At 45.4% G+C, this 20,702-nt stretch overlaps 1 protein-coding gene across 4 annotated transcripts in view; it reads left to right on the top strand.

Annotated features, from left to right (window-relative positions):
- The window catches only part of PRDM10 (PR/SET domain 10), a 43,969-nt gene extending 23,390 nt beyond the window's left edge, over window positions 1-20,579 (top strand). For all 4 annotated transcript variants that reach the window (XM_065697162.1, XM_065697163.1, XM_065697164.1 and 1 more), the window contains 12 exons: window positions 1,210-1,437; window positions 6,308-6,655; window positions 8,557-8,712; window positions 9,695-9,874; window positions 10,590-10,700; window positions 11,771-11,971; window positions 12,975-13,118; window positions 14,047-14,217; window positions 15,440-15,580; window positions 15,979-16,147; window positions 16,749-16,861; window positions 17,417-20,579. In XM_065697162.1, the coding sequence (XP_065553234.1) occupies window positions 1,210-1,437; window positions 6,308-6,655; window positions 8,557-8,712; window positions 9,695-9,874; window positions 10,590-10,700; window positions 11,771-11,971; window positions 12,975-13,118; window positions 14,047-14,217; window positions 15,440-15,580; window positions 15,979-16,147; window positions 16,749-16,861; window positions 17,417-17,653 (2,199 nt within the window). In that variant the 3' untranslated portion in view covers window positions 17,654-20,579. The remainder of the gene's footprint in view (window positions 1-1,209; window positions 1,438-6,307; window positions 6,656-8,556; window positions 8,713-9,694; window positions 9,875-10,589; window positions 10,701-11,770; window positions 11,972-12,974; window positions 13,119-14,046; window positions 14,218-15,439; window positions 15,581-15,978; window positions 16,148-16,748; window positions 16,862-17,416) is intronic.
- The last annotated feature ends 123 nt before the right edge of the window (window positions 20,580-20,702 follow it).

Below are 20,702 nucleotides of genomic sequence, written 5' to 3'. Positions count from 1 at the left end.
TTAAGTGCTGTCAAGTAAGGATCTATGTTGGATTATTTTTGTTGTAACACAAGAGAATTCCATCGCAGAGGAGTTACTGGAACTTCTACACAAAATATGTAGATTTTTGGCATGTACTTCCTGCTCCCAACACCCTGCCTTTTCTTTTATGCTAATGTGGAAGAGGAGGCAAACTGCTTTGTGTGATAAATATAAATGATGCATGCAGCTGGGTAGATGAGAGTGTGCAGAGCTTGGAAACTGGATGGCAAAAGGCGCAGTGTATAGTTTAATCAGCTCGTTTGTCACTCTCCAGCACTCCAGCTTGTTTGTTAGAAAGGGGAAGACAGTGCATAACAATACATGATAATGTTTCAAAGTGACAATGAGACACAAATTCTCTGCTTTCCCTGGTCTCTGCTAGTGGTTTTGGTTGTTTGCTCATGGGTCATCTTGTGTCACCTTTGGTTAAAGCGGTAATAGTCATGAGTCATGAGCAGAAGATCTTTGGCTATTAACAGCTGGGTTACTTTGATTGTGTCCAGTCAGACAATAAGGTGGCTAAGATGTTGGCCTCAGCATCAGAAGGGCATGGAGCTGTTGGAGCAAGTCCAGAGGAGGGCACAAGGATGATCAGGGCCTGGAGCACCTCATGGATGGAGCCAGGCTGAGAACATTGGGGCTGTTCAGCCTGGAGCAGAGAAGCTGCGTGGAGACCTCAGAGCAGCTTCCAGTGTCTGAAGGGGGCTACAAGGATGCTGGAGCGGGGCTCTGCATCAGGGACTGCAGTGATAGGACAAGGGGTGATGGGTTCAAACTGAAACAGGGGAAGTTCAGGGTGGATCTGAGGAAGAAGTGGAGAATGCTCCATTCCTGGCAGTGTTCAAGGCCAGGCTGAGCCTTGGGTGACATGGTCTAATGTGAGGCATCCCTGCCCATGAACAGGGGTTGGAGCTGGATGATCTTAAGGTCCTTTCCAACCCAAGCCAGTCTATGAAGAGAGTCACCAATCTGCAGCACTGCTTCCCTGGTGCTCTGAATGTTGTTGCTGTAGGTGGAGGTGATGTGCTGAGAACATCGGTGGAACACAGTAGGAACATGTCAGTGTAGAAACATTTTGTTTCTAGCTTGTGATGAGCATGTAGAGATCTTGCTGCCTGCTGAGTATTATCAAAGCCTCTTTCAGTGGGTGGGGGGAATAATCACTGGTTGTATGATTTGCGATTTCAGGACTTGCTGCATTTTTCCAGCAAGGGGCAGTTTGATGGGGCCGGACAAGCCACACTGAACGGGTTGGAGCAGCAGGAGCAGACTCCAGTGCCACCAGAGCCACAGTCTGCACTGGAGCAGCAGTCGGAAAACCACCCGCTACAAATGCAGGCGCAGCACGATGAGAGCCCGGTGCCCACGCAGAGCACCATGACAGCAGATGACATGAGGCGAGCAAAGCGTATCAGGGTAAGCAAAGAGGACGGCAGATGACATCTTCTCTCCCTCTCCATTTGCTGCCACGCGGAGAACACTGGACCTGCTTGCCAGGACCCAGCTGGTCTTTCTCCCACTGTTGTATCCATATCCAAATCCCAAATAAAGCATCTCGTTCCTTTCAGCCTCTCTGCACTGAGAGGAAGGCAGATCTCATGTAAAGAACTAGTATATCATGAGATGCTACTGAGAAGAGGTCACCCGTTGGAGCCGATTCAATTCCAGCACAGGAATTCTTTCACAGAAACACAGTCCATCCAAGCTGGCAAGCAGCAGTGCTTCAGACAGCCAGCTGAATCATGGTACTGTGGCACAGACTTGCTCACAGCACCATCTGTGCCCCTCACAACTCTTCCCTTGCGAACAGTTGCCAAAGAGGAACCACGACCTCAGTTTAGATTCATTTAGGTGGTGATAGTTAGTGGAAAAAGCCTTTCCTGGGGTCGAAAAACCTGCCTGTCTTTAAGCTAAAACCTGTGCTAGGAGATTTCTGTACTGAAAGCAGACGCTTTCAGCCTGAGCTCTGTGTCAACTGGGTGAGCTGTTTTTCCTCTGCTGTGTGTGGGAGGGAAATGATTCAAGCAAATAATCCCTCAAGCCATGTAAGTGTGAGATTGGCTTATTTAGCCTCCAATCTTTCTCTTTCTCTTCCATGTGTAAAATGTTGATTACAGAAGGGAGCAGCTGCAATTGGGGTAAGAATCCATTTGAGGGAATGAGAAAGGACTGGAAAAGAGGAACTTTTCCATATAGGAAGACGTTGAGGCAAATTTTGCGCTCAGTTTATAGCAGTATATATGAGACCAGTGGTGGTGTTACCCCATAAATGCAGTGGGATATCTTAAAGGAAGAATTTGGCTGAGGCACATTAAGACTGCAGAATTTGTAACCATATCAGATGCACTCTCTGAATGACAAGTTCCTACCAGTCATTTGACTTTGGTATGTTAAAAGCTTGGGGGATTTTTACTGAATGTATTGAAGGGTGGATAATGGAGCATGAAGACAGATGCTGAGTGTTTGACAGGGAACAGTGTGGGTATTTACTGCTTACAAGATGCCACAGCTTCCTCAGGAGAAGGGATTAGAAAGTGTTGCCTGTTTTCCTGCATTTTTGAACCTAAGATGTCAACTTGAGATCTTCTGGGGCAGTAAATATGGGGGGAAAAGGGACAGAACTTCTGAAGTTCTTTTGTCTTGTGGCTTAGCTCATCACAAGTGATGAACTCATCACAAGTGGATGACAGCTCCCAGGAGTGCAGTAGTGGTTTAGTCCTCAGTGACATGTTTCTATGTCCAAATCTCCCTAACTTCCCCTACAGCAGAGTCCTGGAGATGCTTCAGGGCAGGGGCAGAATGGCAGATGGATGGTTGTGTAGCACCTTTCCATATTGCATCGGGCTGTGGGCAATGAGAACTTGAGAGAAAAGGAAACTAGCAAGTGTAAAATCACAGCAAGCTCTAGCAGCCTGTGAGCACTCATTCAGTCCAACTATTCACAGCACCTCCTTCCCATAACATGCACTTAAATATTGCAAACAAGCAAACATACGGGTTTAAGATGTGTATATATCATTTGCTTCCAAAGAACAAGTAGAAAGTCTTGACCTGGACACCTGTGTAGCTCTAGTTCTTCCTTATTACTCACCTAGGATTTAATTCTCAAACCCAGTAATTCTTTGTGAACTGCTTCCACTTTTCTAAGCTCTGAGGCAGTGATGCTCAGAGTGCTTTCATTCTATCTGGAAGCACTGATCTCTGGTGTCCCAGGGTTCCAGTCCTGATAGGATCAGTTCACGTTCAGCCTCTGCTTTAGAGTGGAGTCTCCTTGGAGGTCATACTGCATTAAATCTGGTAGTGATGTCCTCAGTATTGAAAAGATACACCCACCCTTCAAGATACTCTTGTAGCAAATGAGAGGAAAGTTTTGATCTGCAGCCAAAAGAAATACTTGGTTTTAATTCAGTTCTGGGCAGTGTCCAGAGCGTCAATGTGCTAACCCCAAACACTGGCAGGGATAGGGATGTGGTTTGGAAAGCACAAATCGTGTGCTGAAAGAAATGCAACCCGTTGTATAAACAGTAAGCTGAGGTTAAAAAAGTCCCTACTCCTTAACTTCTTCACTCTTGTAACCCTTGCCCCGTTGTCATCATGCCTTAAATTATTCCCTTCTGCTGAAAGCATTTCATTCTCACCGTGGCTCTGCAGCCTGCATCACATCACTGTTAGTCAACTCTGAGAAAACATGAAAGGTCACAAAACACCCTCAAGATGATCTGTGGGTTTTATCTTTGCCCTTTAACTCCCCTCAGGTATTGACTACTAACAGGGTAAACCTGGAGGATCTGCTTAGTGTTTCCTAAGGCAAGAACCTCAAATGAGTTATGCCTAAGTAAAGAGTAAACTCCAGCTACAAGAGCTGGCCCTCGTGGTGACCTGCAGAAGTGAAGGCTTCTGGTTTCAAGTCCATTGCATAACATAACTATTTTTCTCTCCCTTAATGCTGCCTGCTCAGCTGGAGCTGCAGGTAGGTTTGGTTTGGGTTTTTGCTGTATCTAATGGAATGGTACATAACAACATCATCCTCCGTGTTGTTTTGTCCAACTTCTGTTTAGTGTTTCCTTATTGACCTCCACATTGTAAATTGTCACATTTGTTCTTCTTCAAGCAACCAGTGTCCAGAACTAAGTGTTAACTGAATAACAATTTGCATTCTTCTAGTTCTTTCCATACTAATTCATTGCAAGTTTAAGGTGAATATTATAGGCGTAAACTGCTGGATGAAATACTATAATAACCATCTTAGTTTGGGAGGATCTGTTTGTGCACTTGTTTGCACTGGATCAATGTTACCAGCTGATGAGACAACACTTAGTTCTTTTTCTGTTCTTTGTAATAGCTGCTAGCTTATTTAACCAAAAAGCAGTAAAACATTTCACCCTTCTGTAGCCTCTGAGATAGCAATGGGATTATGTTGATTTACATGGTATAGAAGTCTTACAAGTCAGATCCTGGTACCTTACCAGTGATCAAATAGCAAAGTATGGCAATAGTGGAGCTAAGAACTTGAAGTGCATCTCTTCAACTATTTGGTTTCTTAGCATATCCCTCTAGTTAAGGGGAAAACTACCTATTTCTGAGTCCAAGCAACACATGAATTTTCACCCAGCACATGCCTGTCTTCCTCATTCATAGTGTGACTTAGCAGATCCATCTATTTCCCATTGTCCTCACTTCTCTCCTGGTAAAATAGAGAACGGAGACGATGACAATTCAGCAACAAACCCAGTTGCTGTCATCTTCCTCTTTCTGGAATGAAAGCATAGGTTTCCCTCTGCAGTTCAGATGGTGCAAAGGATCATTCAGGTTCACTAATATAATGTCTAGCGCAGCACTTCACAGTGTTCCCAAGCTGTTCTCTCGTTGCAGCAGACTTGCTCCTGATTTTACTTTCTCCGTGTCAGCTGTTGGCACACACTTAAGAGACACAGCACATGTCAGCCCAGACATTGTCACAAGAGGAGGAGATAGGAAACAAGGAAATCTGTTTGCAGATTTCTGGCACGTATCTCTTGAAGTGTGTAACGTTGAATGTGTTCAAGCACAGGTGCCAGGGATGTTCTGGTGCTATTTCTCTGAACTATCATCATGTAGGTTCTGTGTGTGACATCTGAAAAGGGAAGACAGCAGTAAATGATGAGGTATAGATCTTAGTTTGGAGAAAAGCAGATATTCCTTAGACTTCTTGCAGTGTGCTTTCAGTACGCTATTGGTGATAGTGCGCTGTGGGGTTTTGTGCATGCAGAGGCTGGACAGACTTCCAACTTTGCCACATACAAATCCTCATCCAATACTGAAATGCAGGTGCAGGCCACGCTTGCTTGTTTCTACAGGCAGCGTGTCCAGCAGCATCTGTTCCTCCAGCAGACAGTGCTAGTGATGGGACTCTATAACACTCATCTGAAGGGGAGAAAAGGAAGAGATAACAATCATGGAATGATACAGGAAAGGTAGACCTAAGGAAAGCGCACACCAAAGCAAAGCAGGGGCTAAGAAGAGAAAATTGTGTGCAGTAGAAGTGGAAAAAAACAGAGAAGAGCAGCCCAGAACATTAAACTTGAAGATGAATATTCACATAAAGCCCATCATGCTCCATTCACCATATTCTTGCTGTTTCTTGCAATACCAAGAAAAGCAATTTCAAGTTGGACTGTGTATAATCAACTGTCCTTTGAGCAGACAACCGAATCTATCAGAGCTCCTCTTGATTTAGCGCTTTTGTTTGTCTTTCATCTCTCTTCTTCATTTTCAAGCTCTAGCATATGATGGATGCTAAACGGCAAAGACAGGCAAATTGCTCACAAGTTCTTAGCCATTGCTGGGAAACCTGCCATTCTGCCCTTGCTGGAATGTTTTCAGAGTCTGTTCTTTTTGATGGTAACAGAAAGCTTTAGGCTAACGCCTCTTGAATGTATGTTCCACCAGAAGCTTTCCAGGCAATGCTAAACCACTGCTGCACATCTCTGTGGTGATCTTGGGTGCAGATGCTGATTTTTTGGGACCAGGTGTGTACTTCAGAGGGGACTTAGTTTTATTTTACAGGAAAATGCCATGGTAAAGTCAAAAATGGGCAGGAAACAGGGACTGGAGAGGAAACTCCTGCTTTGTGTGCTCCTAATGGTGTGGAACTGCAGGTTTATCCCTTAAGTTCTGCCTGTCACAGCCTCCGCTTGTGTGAAATGGGGACAGTATAACATGAAAGCATTTTGGTTCTGAAGTATATTTAACCATGAAAATAGATGTGGAATCTATAGATAATAATAACAGGCTCTGTTTCCTGCAGAATGCAGCTCTTCAGCACCTCTTCATCCGGAAATCCTTTCGCCCCTTCAAATGCCTCCAGTGTGGGAAGGCCTTCAGGGAAAAGGACAAACTGGATCAGCACCTCCGCTTCCACGGGCGGGAAGGGAACTGCCCTTTGACTTGTGACATCTGCAACAAGGGCTTCATCAACAGTGGGGCTCTCGAGAGCCACATGAAGTTCCACATGGACCAGAAAACATACTCCTGCATCTTCTGTCCCGAGTCCTTTGACCGCCTGGATCTGCTCAAAGACCACGTGGCCATCCATGTCAACGATGGCTATTTCACCTGCCCTACCTGCAAGAAACGCTTCCCAGACTTTATCCAGGTGAGATGCCTTCCACGTTGGAAGCGCTGCCTTCCAGGTCTCTTGTAAGTGCTCTGTTTGTGAGCTTTGCAGTGCTGTTCTTGGGTCCTGCTGCATGTCAGTTCATTCTCACAAGATAAAGGGGTCCATCTCAGTTGGGAATTAAAAAGGAAGAGTGACCAAGTATTGCTAGATGCTGTCTTATACCCCTGAAGTGCTCTTTCTGCTACATGGTCAGATGTAGTACCTCAGTCTGGCACTGCCCTGCAGGAAGAGTGGTTCCTTATTCTCCAAAGATTCCCAAACCAGAGGTCCTGACTACTTTTGATCAGTGCAGATCCTTGGCACAAAAAGGAATCGTCTTTCTGCATGTGCTTCAGTATCCCTTGTCCTTTGTCATTCAGACGCTGAAGCAAAACAAATGGTGGTATTAAGTCTTTAATCCCTTGACTGTTTCTGTCAGGGTAATTCACTTGAATCCTTGCAGAAACACCAGAACAGATCAGGATATTCTGCTTCCTGACTTCTCCCTTGGCTTCAGGTAGGGAGCTTATTCTTCTTCCCTGCACTCTGCTTGGGAAAGAAGTTACATTGCAGTAGTGAGTAATGGAACGACTTTGTGCAGTGTGCAGAGCCATTGCAGAAGATGGTTAATAGAATTCCAGGATGCTATTTTGATGTTCAGGAAGGAAGAACTTAGTGGTGCCATGCACACATTTGTTATCCTTCCTAGGGATATAGAGGTTGAGAAATTTTGCTGAGCTGCCTGATTTAAATAGAAACCCAGTTTTTAAATCAATAGAAGCTGATAGATTATCCAATAGGTTAGAGGGGAAAGGATGCAGAAAAGTCATTTACTAACCAAACTCCATGCTGGCAAACCCCCTTTCTTTTCTGTAATGGTTGAACAAAGAAAAGGGATGATTCAGAACTGCTGTACTGCAGCCTAATGCCCCATGAACTTTCCTGTGGAACTGATCAAGCCAGAAGGACATCCCATGGGGTTTTTTTTTCCAGCAATTCAGGTCTATTTTGGAGATTAAACCTTATTTTATCAGCTGGTGCTATGTGAATCATAAAGTCTAGTCACCACAGACTGCTGCCTACTTGACTACTTTGATGTGGAACAGATACCAAGTTGTTCCACTTCAGATAAGTACCAGGAGACAGCAAGGATTTAATTAGGGATCCATATATTGAGTAGTGGTTGGACTTGAAATGTCAAACCTCATGAGTTACTTTAGTGGAGGTGGGGAAAACCCAAAACACTGGATGGGTCAGGGACAGTACGCCAAAGGAATTGCCATTCTCTATGGTGGAAAGGAATTGGTCCTTGTGTTTAGAATTCTTATAAATGAAGATTTTAGATTGGATATAAGGAGGAAATTCTTTCCTGTTAGGGTGGTGAGGCACTGGAATGGGTTGCCCAGGGAGGTTGTGAGTGCTCCATCCCTGGCAGTGTTCAAGGCCAGGTTGGATGAAGCCTTGGGTGGGATGGTTTAGTGTGAGGTGTCCCTGCCCATGGCAGGGGGGTTGGAACTAGATGATCTTGAGGGCCTTTCCAACCCTAACTATTCTATGATCCTAAGATAAGGAACCTCAGATAAACACCGTAACTCAAGGATGGTGCAGTAAAACTGGTACATGGTGGTCTTTGGCCACCTATTAAGTGCCCAGCTATCCAATAGCTTCAAGAATCAGCCTTGAGGAAATCAAATTGTCCATCCAGATGCATAGTACAAATGTTTTGGCTTAATGGAAGCAATTGCCAAGGGATCAACTGTTCCAATAAAGCACTTAATAAACCAAAGCAGATCAGAGAACTGTTAAAACCTTCTTCCTTTGTGCTAAGAGTTCCCTGGGCTGTTTGACCACATACGCCTCTCTTCTGAATGAATTCTATTTACTCTCTGCCGATGCAGGTGAAGAAGCACGTCCGCAGCTTCCACTCGGAGAAGATCTACCAGTGTACAGAGTGTGACAAAGCCTTCTGCCGCCCTGACAAGCTGCGCCTCCACATGCTGCGCCACTCGGACCGCAAAGACTTCCTGTGCTCCACGTGTGGCAAGCAGTTCAAGGTAAAGGGAGTCCTCACTGGGTTATTCCTGATGCAGGTGGAGAAGGAACACCATTCTTTACCCCTCTCCAAGCAGATGAGTTCATATTCTCCAAGGTGGATGAAAAGAACATGTGGAAGTTGCATGTGCTGCTTTGTGTCATATGGGAGTGACAACACTGATTTCTGATGGACAAGGGGCAAGATTCACCCTAGCATAAGCGTCTCACCTATCAAATCTGACTTCTAACAATATAATAGGAAAGGACACTTCCATCTGCTCATGGAGAACTGGGTCATTATGAAGCTCAATTGCAGGTGCTTGGGTTGCATTGCTTAGTTTAGTTAAGAAAAGCTCTTGCTGATATTAGGAAACCTCTTGCTGAAACCAGAAATAATATTCCTGGCCAAGACGCCTGTGTCTGTGCCGTCCATCTTGTCAGCACAGGACATCCAGATGCCCTTCCAGATCCCACCAGAACACATGGAGCAGACTGTAAGCCAGGAAGGCTGTGGTGGCAGCAGCCTGCTCCTTGTCACTTGGTTTCTTATGGGATACTGAGGGACTGGATGCTTTGGGGTGAAGAAGCACTTTCTAGACAGTGTGTGTGTCTCCAGAAAGGCTGGACTGCATCCGGGCAGTAGGGTCAGTACTGTGGTAGGATGTGAGGTCCTCAGGCAAGAGCATTATTAGATGCAAGTTTCCAGCCATACTCAGTTAAGTAGTAATATATTACATAAATTCAAAGGTAAGCTAGAGTGGAGGCTACTAAATTATCATTAATTTGGCTCCTTTTTTTTGTGGCTGAGCAACCTCAGCTTGGCTTGAAGGCTAAACCTAGACCCAGATGGGTTCCTGCTGGGACAACACTGGGAATGCAACTAATTCATGGCACCAGAGAGAGCCCAAGAGATATATCTCAGCAACTCGCATTGTGGCTCTTGTAACAGGTAGTAAGGCAGTAGCAGTGCTGATGCTTTCCTCCCTGATTGCTCTTTCCCAGAGGAAGGACAAACTGCGAGAGCACATGCAGAGGATGCACAACCCAGAGAGGGAGGCCAAGAAAGCGGATCGGATCAGCCGCTCCAAGACCTTCAAGCCTCGGATCGCTTCCACTGACTACGAGAGCTTCATGTTCAAGTGTAGACTCTGCATGATGGGCTTCCGCCGCCGGGGCATGCTGGTGAGTGCTCCAGCTTCCCTTCCTACGTCTCCATTTTGATGCATAGTTAAGGAATGAAGATGGAATTTCAATGGTTGGAACATAAGGATGCTGTGAAACTGGGTGAACTTCATAGCTAAGATGATACATCTTGTTTTAAAGCCATGTGTCTTAATGCGTGCCTTTTTTGTATGCTTGGTTGTCACTATCCCATTTCAACACTAAGTAATGCTGGCTGATGTGTATTTAATAGAACATGAGATGAATATATCACCTGGTTCAGCTGTACTGCCTCAGTTTTCCTGACTGTCTTGCTAGTTTTTGCTTCTTCCCCTTCTTGAGGAGCCTCTCCTGGCCATGCCCTCTAACTGCCACTGTGTAAAGGGTGTTATGCAGCAGGAGAGCTTATTTGCAAGTATTTCGTGAGGGTTGTGATTTTGGCTAGCAAAGGCCTGCCTGGGTAGAAATCTTTTACATTACCTCTGCTGCAAGAGTTCTGGCAAGCTGGTCTACCCCTTCCCGTCTTAATTTGATTAGGGAAACTGTGAATGAGATCTAGCAAGACCTTCAGCAGCTGACTGAATGCACAAGAACCCTTGCAGCAGCAAATGCTTCTGTGCTGCTGGCTGCCATCACTACAGTTTTGGTCTGGCTGTTATCCATGTTGAGGAGAAGCAGCAGTTCCTCATCTTCCAGTTGTAATACTCTCTTTTTCTCTGTGCCTCTTCCTCTTAAGGTGAATCATTTATCAAAGAGACATCCAGACATGAAAATAGAAGAGGTGCCAGAGCTCACGTTGCCCATCATCAAACCCAACAGAGATTACTTCTGTCAGTACTGTGATAAGGTATGTAAAGAAGACACCCGTAGGAGGATAACTCAGTCCTAGACCTGTATGCAAGTAATTTGTCTCTGCATAGAAACATGTGGCAGGGTTTGGAGCTTGCTTTTGGGGTGTTTGCCAGCAACATTCCTGCAGTACTGTCCAAACAAAGGAATTAAGATGAAATGCACTTAGGCCAAGGCAGCTGAATGCTAATTGAAAACTGCAGTTCCTTCCCCTGTCTTTGGAGTTGGAAAACTTAATACCATGATCCAGCCAGCAGTCACTCACCCTTAGACCTGCATAACTTCTTGCTACCCAGGACTAAGTAGTAAATCTGTCTATTAATTACTGAATACTCATTCCTTTTGGTTTCTGCATCAGTTCTAAAAGTGAGCCTCTAACCCCTTTTATTTTAAGCTGCTTAGTCACATGCCAGTCATTCCCAGTGTTCAGTGGAGCCTGAAGCTGCTCCTGCACTGCTTTTGGGTTCCTGTTCTTATTCCCTGGCCTTTGCTTTTTATGCATGTGGGCCTTTATTTACCAAGGAGCATATTTTGACTGTCATCATTCTTTCATGATGCTTTCTTCCTTTTGTTTAAAGGGAAATGAAACCCAGATAGTTTAAAGTAGTAGTATAGAATATTCATTTGTCAGTGTGCATAAAAGGAGTATGTTGATCAATAAAGGCTGTTCAAACAATGTGATGCTTGGTGTGAGAATGGAGGCATCAACCCTCATGACAAAGTAACATTGGACAAATTACAGCTTTGGTGATCAGTGGCTTCTCTGACATTTGACCTTAAGCTATGGGGCAAAAAGGGTTTTCCTCTTTGATGTCCTGCTTTGATGTTTTGTTGAGGCATATGACGTAGTCTCCAATGGCTTCTGCATGCTACACAAGAAAGAGTTGCTTCTGCAGATTGACTAAACACTGGAAGGTGAACGTATATTCCTGCATTATGTTGTAATTGTCTGAACTAAATGTAATACCTAAAGCGACATGCAGACCTTCCAGATAAGGATAACTGGTAGCTGTTTTCTCTGCAGACATCAGGGTTGCACCATTTTCACTCCAAATCTTTACCCTGCAGGTGTACAAGAGTGCCAGTAAGCGCAAAGCACACATCCTGAAGAACCATCCTGGTGCTGAGCTACCTCCAAGCATCCGGAAGCTGCGTCCTGCAGGCCCAGGAGAGCCGGATCCCATGCTGAGCACCCACACCCAGCTCACAGGCACCATTGCCACCCCTCCAGTCTGTTGTCCTCACTGTTCCAAGCAGTACAGCAGCAAGGTATGAGGGTTGTTATATAGCTGAGGGTAAAAACCAGCTCTTTCACTGTGGTATCTGTCAGCCCACAAGCAAAGCTCTTTCATTCTGAGTCAGAGTGCTGGTTTCATGCTGCCTGCTGACAGTGCAGGCACAGCCTGGTTGTTTTATGGCAAAATAATTCCCTGCATAGAGGGAATGAACTGGAAAGAACACATGGTAATGTTATCAAAGTGCAGTTACAAATGGAAGGGCTTGGAAATTCCTCACTGACAGTTACAACAGAGAGGAGTAGGGGAATAAAATGCAGAAAAGGTGACCTCTGGACAAGGTCCCCAAAATATTTGGCTGTATAAAGCTTATAGGCTGTGGTATATGGGGCAACATTTCAGCATCAGGTAGCTCTAATGACCAACAACTCTTGTGAGACAATACGTGGAGTATTGCTTTCAGCTTTGGGGCCCCCAGCACAAGAGGAACGTGGAGCTGTTGGAGCGAGTCCAAAGGAGGCCACGGAGATGCTGCGAGGGCTGGAGCAGCTCTGCTCTGGAGCCAGGCAGAGAGCTGGGCTGGGTCAGCCTGGAGAAGAGAAGGCTCTTTAAGGGGAGACCTGAGAGCAGCTCCAGTGCCTAAAGGGGCTCCAGGAAACCTGGAAATGGGCTTTGGACAAGGGCCTGTAGGGACAGGCCAAGGGGAATGGCTTTAACCTGCCCGAGGGGGGACTGAGATGAGCTCTTAGGCAGAAGCTCTTCCCTGTGAGGGTGCTGAGGCGCTGGCACAGGGTGCCCAGAGAAGCTGTGGCTGCCCCATCCCTGGCAGTGCTCAAGCCCAGGTCGGATGCAGGGGCTTGGAGCACCCTGCTCTAGTGGAAGGTGTCCAAGGGGGATTGGAACTGGATGAGTTTTAAGATCCTTTCCAACTCAAACCATTCCATGATTGTATGAACCTTGTGATCCTGTTTTATGTCAGTTGACCTGAAGCAGACTTACTGACCGTTTTCCTCATGCTCTCTTGCATCTCTCTGCAGACCAAGATGGTCCAGCACATCCGCAAGAAGCACCCAGAGTTTGCTCAGCTCCCGAACGCGATCCACGCGCCGCTGACGACGGCTGTCATCAGCTCCACTCCTGCTGTTCTAACCACTGACAGCACTACTGGAGAGACGGTTGTGGTAAGCACTTGGAACACATTACATGAGGCCAATAGAGGGAAACAGACCAATGCCCTCTGGTCTTAAGTGTTTATTTGGCACACACCACTTGAAAGAGTGGCTTCTGTTTAAATAATGACTGAATCAAACTGTGCAGAGGAGACAAGATCTCTGTAGTCACAGAATCCCAGACCGGTTTGGGTTGGAAAGGACCTTAAAGATCATCCAGGTCATGCCCCTGCCATGGGCAGGCACACTTTTGGACAGTGCAGTACTGGTTGATGCATACCTCCAGTAGCTGATCTCTTCACTGTTAATACATCAGCTGCTATGGAGGTGAAAGCTGAGGCTAGAAAAACCAGCTTTGTGTTCATTAGTAGCGCTGGGATGCTGCATAGCTTTAAAAATCCTACTGATCACAACTTAAAACTTCCTATTTGGAGACTGTAAGTGGCTAAAAGACTGTTCTGCTTTCAAATGTGTAGAGTCAACCAGGATGCTGATGGCTTCATAAACCTGAGGGTGCCAAATGTCTTTATACACTTAGGGAATACAGTTAAGAAAAGTCTCACTCTGGTAGGTGAGGAGGGAAGGTGAAGTATACCCAAGAAGCTCTTTCTGACTTGAAAATAAGTCAGCTCTTGACAAATGCAGGGTTTTTGTTATCTAATAGCATAGTAATAAGTCAAAAGATTAATTCTTTAATTATTATTGCATAAATAAGTCCTCGAAGGTCCTGACCATCACGTTTAGACAGAAGAGACCAATTCTAGTGGATAATCCCTGGTTACTGCTTATGAGCCCATCCTCTGTACACATTAAGCTCTTGTAAATCAATGTCTAGGCCCAATGGTGTGATGAAAAGAACTACAGCCCTGTGGAAGTACTCAATCCAGTTGACAATATGATGTCAACTGATGTTGATCTGTATCTCTCTCTACCTGCTCAGACAACAGATTTACTGACCCAGGCAATGACAGAGATATCCCAGACCCTCACCACGGACTACCGGACTCCCCAGGGAGATTACCAGCGGATCCAGTACATCCCAGTGTCTCAACCCACAACTGGCTTGCAGCAGCCTCAGCACATACAGCTGCAGGTTGTGCAAGTGGCCCAGGTGAGTAGCCTGGTGGAGGACTTCATGTGTTTTTGACTCCCTCCATATGAAGCCCCTTGCTTTCTTGGGGCTGTAGCACTCAGAAGTTTGTTAAGGAGTAGTTACAAAGGGTGGTGCACACTTCTTCACAGATAAACTGGTTGATCCTAGGGTTCCCTTTGTAAGCATTGTGTACTGGGCATAAATCCTGCTGGTCTTGGTCTGCTTGCTGGACATGAAAGCGCTACTTCAGTTTAGTTCTGCCTATCTGGGCAGCTTTGCTCAAGTCTGCTCTAGGAAGGTTTTCCAGCGCCTGGGAAAGTGGGTCAGTGGGTGACCCATTTTTGCAGTTGAAGACTAATTTGTCCTTCCTTGTTCTCAGTGAGCCAGAGCCAAAGTGTGGAAGTACAGAGAGCTGCTTGCTTCTCCCCTTTGTGTCACCTATTAGAATATCAATTTTCTGTGCCTCCTGCAAATAAAACCAAAGTATAACTGGAGCAGCCGAGCTGAGGAACATAACTTGGGGAGCTGTAATGAATGGGCATAGCCTTCAAGTCTGGTATCCACTGGGTGAAGCTGAAAGTACCACGTGCTTGTATTTGAGTCTGCAATTCCCTGTTCTGTCTGGCCCCTCATTACAAATGAAGTTACGAATTTGGTTAATAAAGACTAAATAATGTCCCTCCCCAGTTAATATTGACAGTGGCTGTTGTAATGATATGAGAGCATGAATACTGATTGCTGGTATTAACTTTATCAAGATCTTAGATCTGTAATTAAATTACACCAATTGGTATCATTAGCAGGTGCTGCTTCAAAAAGCTTTTAATCAGTAAGAGTCTCAGCACTTGTCTTGATACAGAGTGGTATCAAAAACCAGTTCTGGATATGCAGATCTTGAGGATGTATCTATTTTATAGACTATAAATATATTTTATAGAAAGAAGCTTACAAAGAATGATGGTCCTGGTTTTCAGACCCTTTGGTTGACAGCTTGTGTGCCCTTAGCAAGTCCTTTTCAGTGGGGTGACTTAAGATGTAACCATCTCAGTGCTGTTACATCTGTTAAATGTATTTCTTGATCTCCCAGGAGCAAAAAGAGGGTAAACAGTGACTTGAACAGGAGTGCTCCATGGTCTCATTAAGGCTCATAGCTCACCTTTGCAGAGCTTGTGTCACAGAAGAGGTTTACAGGACTGCTGCTTTGATATTCTTATGTTTAGTTTCTTCATTTTCCTCCCAGGCTACCTCACCTCACCAGTCCCAGCACTCCACAGTGGACGTTGGGCAGCTTCACGACCCCCAGACCTACACCCAGCATGCTATCCAGGTGCAGCACATCCAGGTCACAGAGCCTTCGGCAGCACCTCAGTCATCAGCACAGGTATTACAACTTAAATGTAGCCAACTGAAAGGTGTAAATGGAAACTGGCATTCCTCAGATACTTGAAGCTCTCCATGCTGTTGGGTGGTGGTTCAGTTTTTGTCCTGACTATATGGCTGGAGAGGGTCCAGAGGAGGGCCACAAAGATGATTCAAGGACTGGGAAGCTGTGTGAGGAAAGGTTGAGAGAACTGGGCTTGTTCAGCCTGGAGAAAGAAGGCTGCAGGGAGACCTTATCTCTGTGTTGTAGTATTTGAAGGGCGGCTTCAAAGGAGATGAGACTCCCTTCATACAAGGAGTCACATAGGATATGCTATAGAACCTGCCCCCATGTTTTCCCTTACTAAAACAAGATATGTTTGTAACCTACTACACTGAGAATGCTTTTACTTTTCCTAGGTTGGGACTCAGCCTTTGAGTCCCTCCTCACAACAATCTCAGCAGGAGCTCAGCCCCTCACAGATGCAGACAGCTACATCGACACCAACCCAAGCCCTCCAGCAGCAGCAGGGATCTTCAGTCCAGCACACGTATCTTCCCAGCACATGGAACTCGTTTCGGAGCTACTGTAAGTGGCCGCAGCAGCTCTCCCTAGGAATCTGACTAACATATGGGGCTAAGATGTGCTCCATTCCTCCAGCTACCAAATGGGATAGTGTTTTCAGAGCTCATTAAGATTTGTGATTAATATTTATACACATCTAAGGAGAGAAATAGTTTCAGACAAATGAAAATGGTTGTAGTAGCAGTTGTACTGTAGGTCCACAATGACCTGGTATGTGATTTGAGCAGGCAGACTGGGCTCCTTTATTCCAAGGATGTTGTATTTAGCAAGACTGCATGTGTTGGGTAGGGACTAGTTCAAATCTGGATGAAATTGAGGGTATGATGAAACTATTCCTCATGTCCATGCAGCTCTGGGTGGTAATTCCATGATTTAGGTTGAGAACAGGATGTGTTGTCTATGAAAGGATTGCCAAATCTGCAGCTCATGTTAGCTGGCACTATATCTCTTGAGGTCTGTAGAGTTCTATAAGGCTTTACAGTACCTGAACTGCTCTTTAACACCCACTGTTTCAGGACTGATCTGTTACTGACATAAGACATAATCCTTCAAGGTGGTCTTCGAGTTTGACTGAAGGTCTTGATTCTCCAATTCCCATTTTCAGCATCTGAGATCCAGATGATGACCATTCCCCAAGGCCAGTACGTGATCACAGAGACTGCTGTAGGTACACCGGTCACCACTGTCAACACGGGGCAAGTGAAAGCAGTTACTCAGGTAAGAAGAACCATCATGGGCTTTTCAGGTTTTCTTAATCCAGAATCGTGTATCAGGCTTTAAGCATACAGTTTTGAAGGGTAAAAGGATGCCAAAGTGAATACTGGGGCACACAGAGTAGAGAATAATTCTGCCAGCTTTCTGTTACCTGTAGGATTACAGACTAAGAGTCGCTGCTGTCTTACCTCATAAGCAATCTGGCATGAGGAGGCAGGTGGTTGTTCTGTGTGATACTGGAAATGCAACTTGTAGAGCATGTGGAGAACAAAGAACTTTGAGAGTAGTATTAAGAATGGCTATTATAACTTGCAGTGATGGGTTGATTGTGTCATCAGCTTAACCATTGATAAGCTAACCAAATACAAAGTAGCCCAATGTACTTCAGAACAGAGGACAAGTGTTAGGTTGTTCTTGGGTACGTATAAATGAAATAAAACTTAATTTCCAAGTTCATACCAAAATGTCTCCAGCACAGCAACAGGAAAGCTCCAGATGATTAGAACAGGGAACTTAGACAAGGTGCAATGATGATGATTTTCTGTATTCCCCATGCAGACTCACTATGTGATATCTGAAGGTCAGCCTGATCTGGAAGCCAAACAAAACTCTTCGCTCCCCAGTGAGGTCCAGGTCGGCGTTTCCCAGCCCCCAGTCCCCACGGATACCTTGGAATCCCAAACAAGCACTCAGCAGCCCACCACCCAGTACATCATCACTACAACCACCAACGGGAGCGGCGGCAGCGAGGTGCACATCTCTAAACCCAGAACTTTCTCAGCAGAACATGAATGAAGAAGCCTTGTGGTGTCGCTTGCTTGTACTTGTCACCTCCCCCTGAGCCCAGATCTATGGGTATGCTGGGGTTAAATATGGTTTAAAGTATATGCTCTCTTCAACTAAAATCTTGGAGCTCTTGTTATGCTTTAAAAGGGTTCAAGTCCCTGGTGACCATGAAGAAGTACCCTCAAAATCCTTCTGGGTTGTTACTTTATGCAGCTTTTAACAAAAAGGACAAGAGGAGAAGTAAAACTTCTGCTTGCTCTGGACTTGATTTTTGGCATGTCTGCTGACCCTTACTTTTCCTTTTTGGAAGTGTCTCCAGTAAACAACTTGTAACTTCAATTGTATGGGGAAAAAGCTTCCCTAATGGAAGGCTAACTGGCTGATGATGTATGTATATTTTTACTAGGAGCTGTTAAAGAGGGAGGCCATCATGTAAATAGCCGGAATAGGGCAGAACTGCTTCCAATGTCCTTGTTTCAGCAGCCAAGGTGAAAGGGAACATAATCTGCTCGCTGTGAGCAGACTGCCTGGAGAGAAAGAGCAGCAGCAGCCAAGTGTCCATGTGAGGGGATGGATGTAACAATGAAGCTGTGAAGATGTGCCCAAGCAGTCCATTAAATTATTGTTCTCATTTTTTCCAACCCTCAAGAACTGTTTACATGCTGTCTGCCCTGCCCTAGTTTACCACCTTCCAAAAGAAGGAAAAGTGCAGTCTTAAACCCGTGTTGTTTGGAGCAAACTGATGGAGATTGTAGCAGCACATAAGGGTAGTACAGAGCCACTGTTATCTTTTTTTCCCTTCCAGTATTTGCAGGGAAAATCACCTTTTTGCCCACTAAAACAGGCAGAAAGGGTTCAGCTTAGCCTATGTAGCAGCTTCTGCTGTAACCTAAAGGTAGTTGTGCCAGGAGAACATGAGGGTACAGGAGCACACCTCTGAAGAGGCAGGGTAGTTACCTCTGTTGTCACCATTTTTCCCCTTGAAGACTGGATGGAGAGTTGGTTACTCTATTTTCTTCCCCAAAAAGCCTTGTTAACAATGCAGTGTAATTTCTTTGGACATTTCCGTAAGATGACCAGCCCTGGACTCAGGAAGCATACAAGAAACATGCTAGTGGACCACTATTTTTGGGACACAAAGCCATCTCTGAGGGTTGCCTGCTTTGGTAGGCCTGGTCTATGTACAGAATTCATGCCATGCTTAAGGACCAGGAGAAAGGGAAAGAGCAGGTTTATCTTTTTAAGGCAGTGTAATTATCATTTTTTTCTTCCATAATCCTTTTTATTTGTTGGTTATTTAATGGATTCTGGTATGTGCAAAAATAGAACTACAACTCCATTGACTCCTGATGGGATGTACTGTGTCTGTCTAAACCTCCATTCACTGCCTGAAAACTCATCCCACATTGTCTGTGCGTAACAGCATCCGTGTATGTATAAAACACAAGCAAAGAAGGATCTTTTGTCTTTATGGCCTGTGAGACTGAAGAAATGAGAGGTTTTCTGGATTAGTTTTCTCTGTGCCACAGTGCAAACGTGCAACTCCTTGACCTAAGCACTACAGATCTAGATGAGGATTACACATGTGGGCAAGCTCCACAGATGTGGGATCAGCCCTGATGGAGTTAAAGCTCTTTGGGAGCTTCACACTTGGACTGGACAAGAGGAAGTTTGGTTTCTTCTGGGCAAAGCCTTGTAGTGGGTATTGCTTTGGTACTTAACACATCTGTTAATATGGTGTGGAAGGAGTGACTGTGTGTGAGGAGGCAAATCACATGGAGAACACTGGCCAGTCAGAGGTGTTTTGAGGTAGCTTTGAGGTGACTTGCCAAAATATGGATGAACTTGTTCCTAGGATTTCACTTCTCTTGCTGTACCACTGTATGGGGCATTACTGAGGTTGGTGAAGTTCATGAGCTTCCATTTAGTCAAACGCAGTGATGAGTGTCTTTAAATTCAGCACATTTGGGAGCCCATCAACCTGAGCGTGGTTCCTGCTGATCCAATGAAGTCATGTTGCTGAGGACTGATGAATTCCAATGCTGGGCATTGCGGTGATGTTGGTGTGGGAGAACAGAAAGGAGATTTGTGTCGGCTTTCTTTAGGCTGCTATGTGCTCTTGTACCCAGTCAAAAATGGTGTGAATAGTAGGAAAATAGGAGACCTGGAAATGGGATACTGCACTACAAGAGGTGTTTTAAAAGTGTAAAAGTCTGTAACATCAAACTAGTTTGCCTTAATGGTACTGGAGATGAGGGGTGTAAAAACTGTTTTGCTCTATTCACCTTTGTTGGAAAGAATCACATGAGGAGACTTGTTTAAAGCTGTGAACTATCCTAAAAGGCTAAAACCAATCCTAAACCAGCCTGTTTGCACTCCAGTCTTCCTTATCAAAGTTTGTACTCTGTCCCACAGCAACAGCAGCACACTCATGCCATCAGCCAGGCAATCCGTTAAGGAAGTCATGGTGTCCCATGTTAAATGCCTCGTCGCCAAAGCAGCATCCTGGGATATGGAAACACGACGAATTTTCCTTCCAAAGTAAGAAATGAAAGCAATGCCATGGACTTAACTCCTAGAAAGACACCACCACCATGGACACAGACAATAGTGCATGGATTATCCCCGTTTCTGCAGTGCAGAAAGGACAGGATTTAATATCACCTTTAACCCAGAGCAACCCAAAGCTGCGCCCTGATGTCCCGCAGGAGTTTAGTGCTGGCCTCCTCCTGCTTGCCAGCAACGGCCACGTCTTGCTGGACCACGGCCTTTTTGGGTCCAAATACGCGCTTTTCCCACCAACCAAACCAAACGTAACCAAGCCCCCCCCGTCGCACCCCTCTTATTTAACTGTGTTACTGTACAGTGGTGACCGTTGTCGTGTTCATGGTCTTGTGCAACCCCGCATTAATAAACCTTTTCCCCCTTTTTTTTTTCTACAAACCACAGTCACGGCTCTTCCCTTGGACCAAAGCCGATGGGGGGGGGGGGGTGAACCAAAGGGGGTTTGCCCTATCGCGACACGCTGTCGCGATAAGGAGGAAGCGACGCTACGCTG

Source organism: Lathamus discolor, chromosome 17 (genome assembly GCF_037157495.1).
Source record: "Lathamus discolor isolate bLatDis1 chromosome 17, bLatDis1.hap1, whole genome shotgun sequence".
In the NCBI taxonomy this organism is placed as follows: domain Eukaryota; kingdom Metazoa; phylum Chordata; class Aves; order Psittaciformes; family Psittacidae; genus Lathamus; species Lathamus discolor.
Note: the sequence above shows the minus strand (reverse complement) of the source record. Positions and strands in the feature narration are given on the sequence as shown.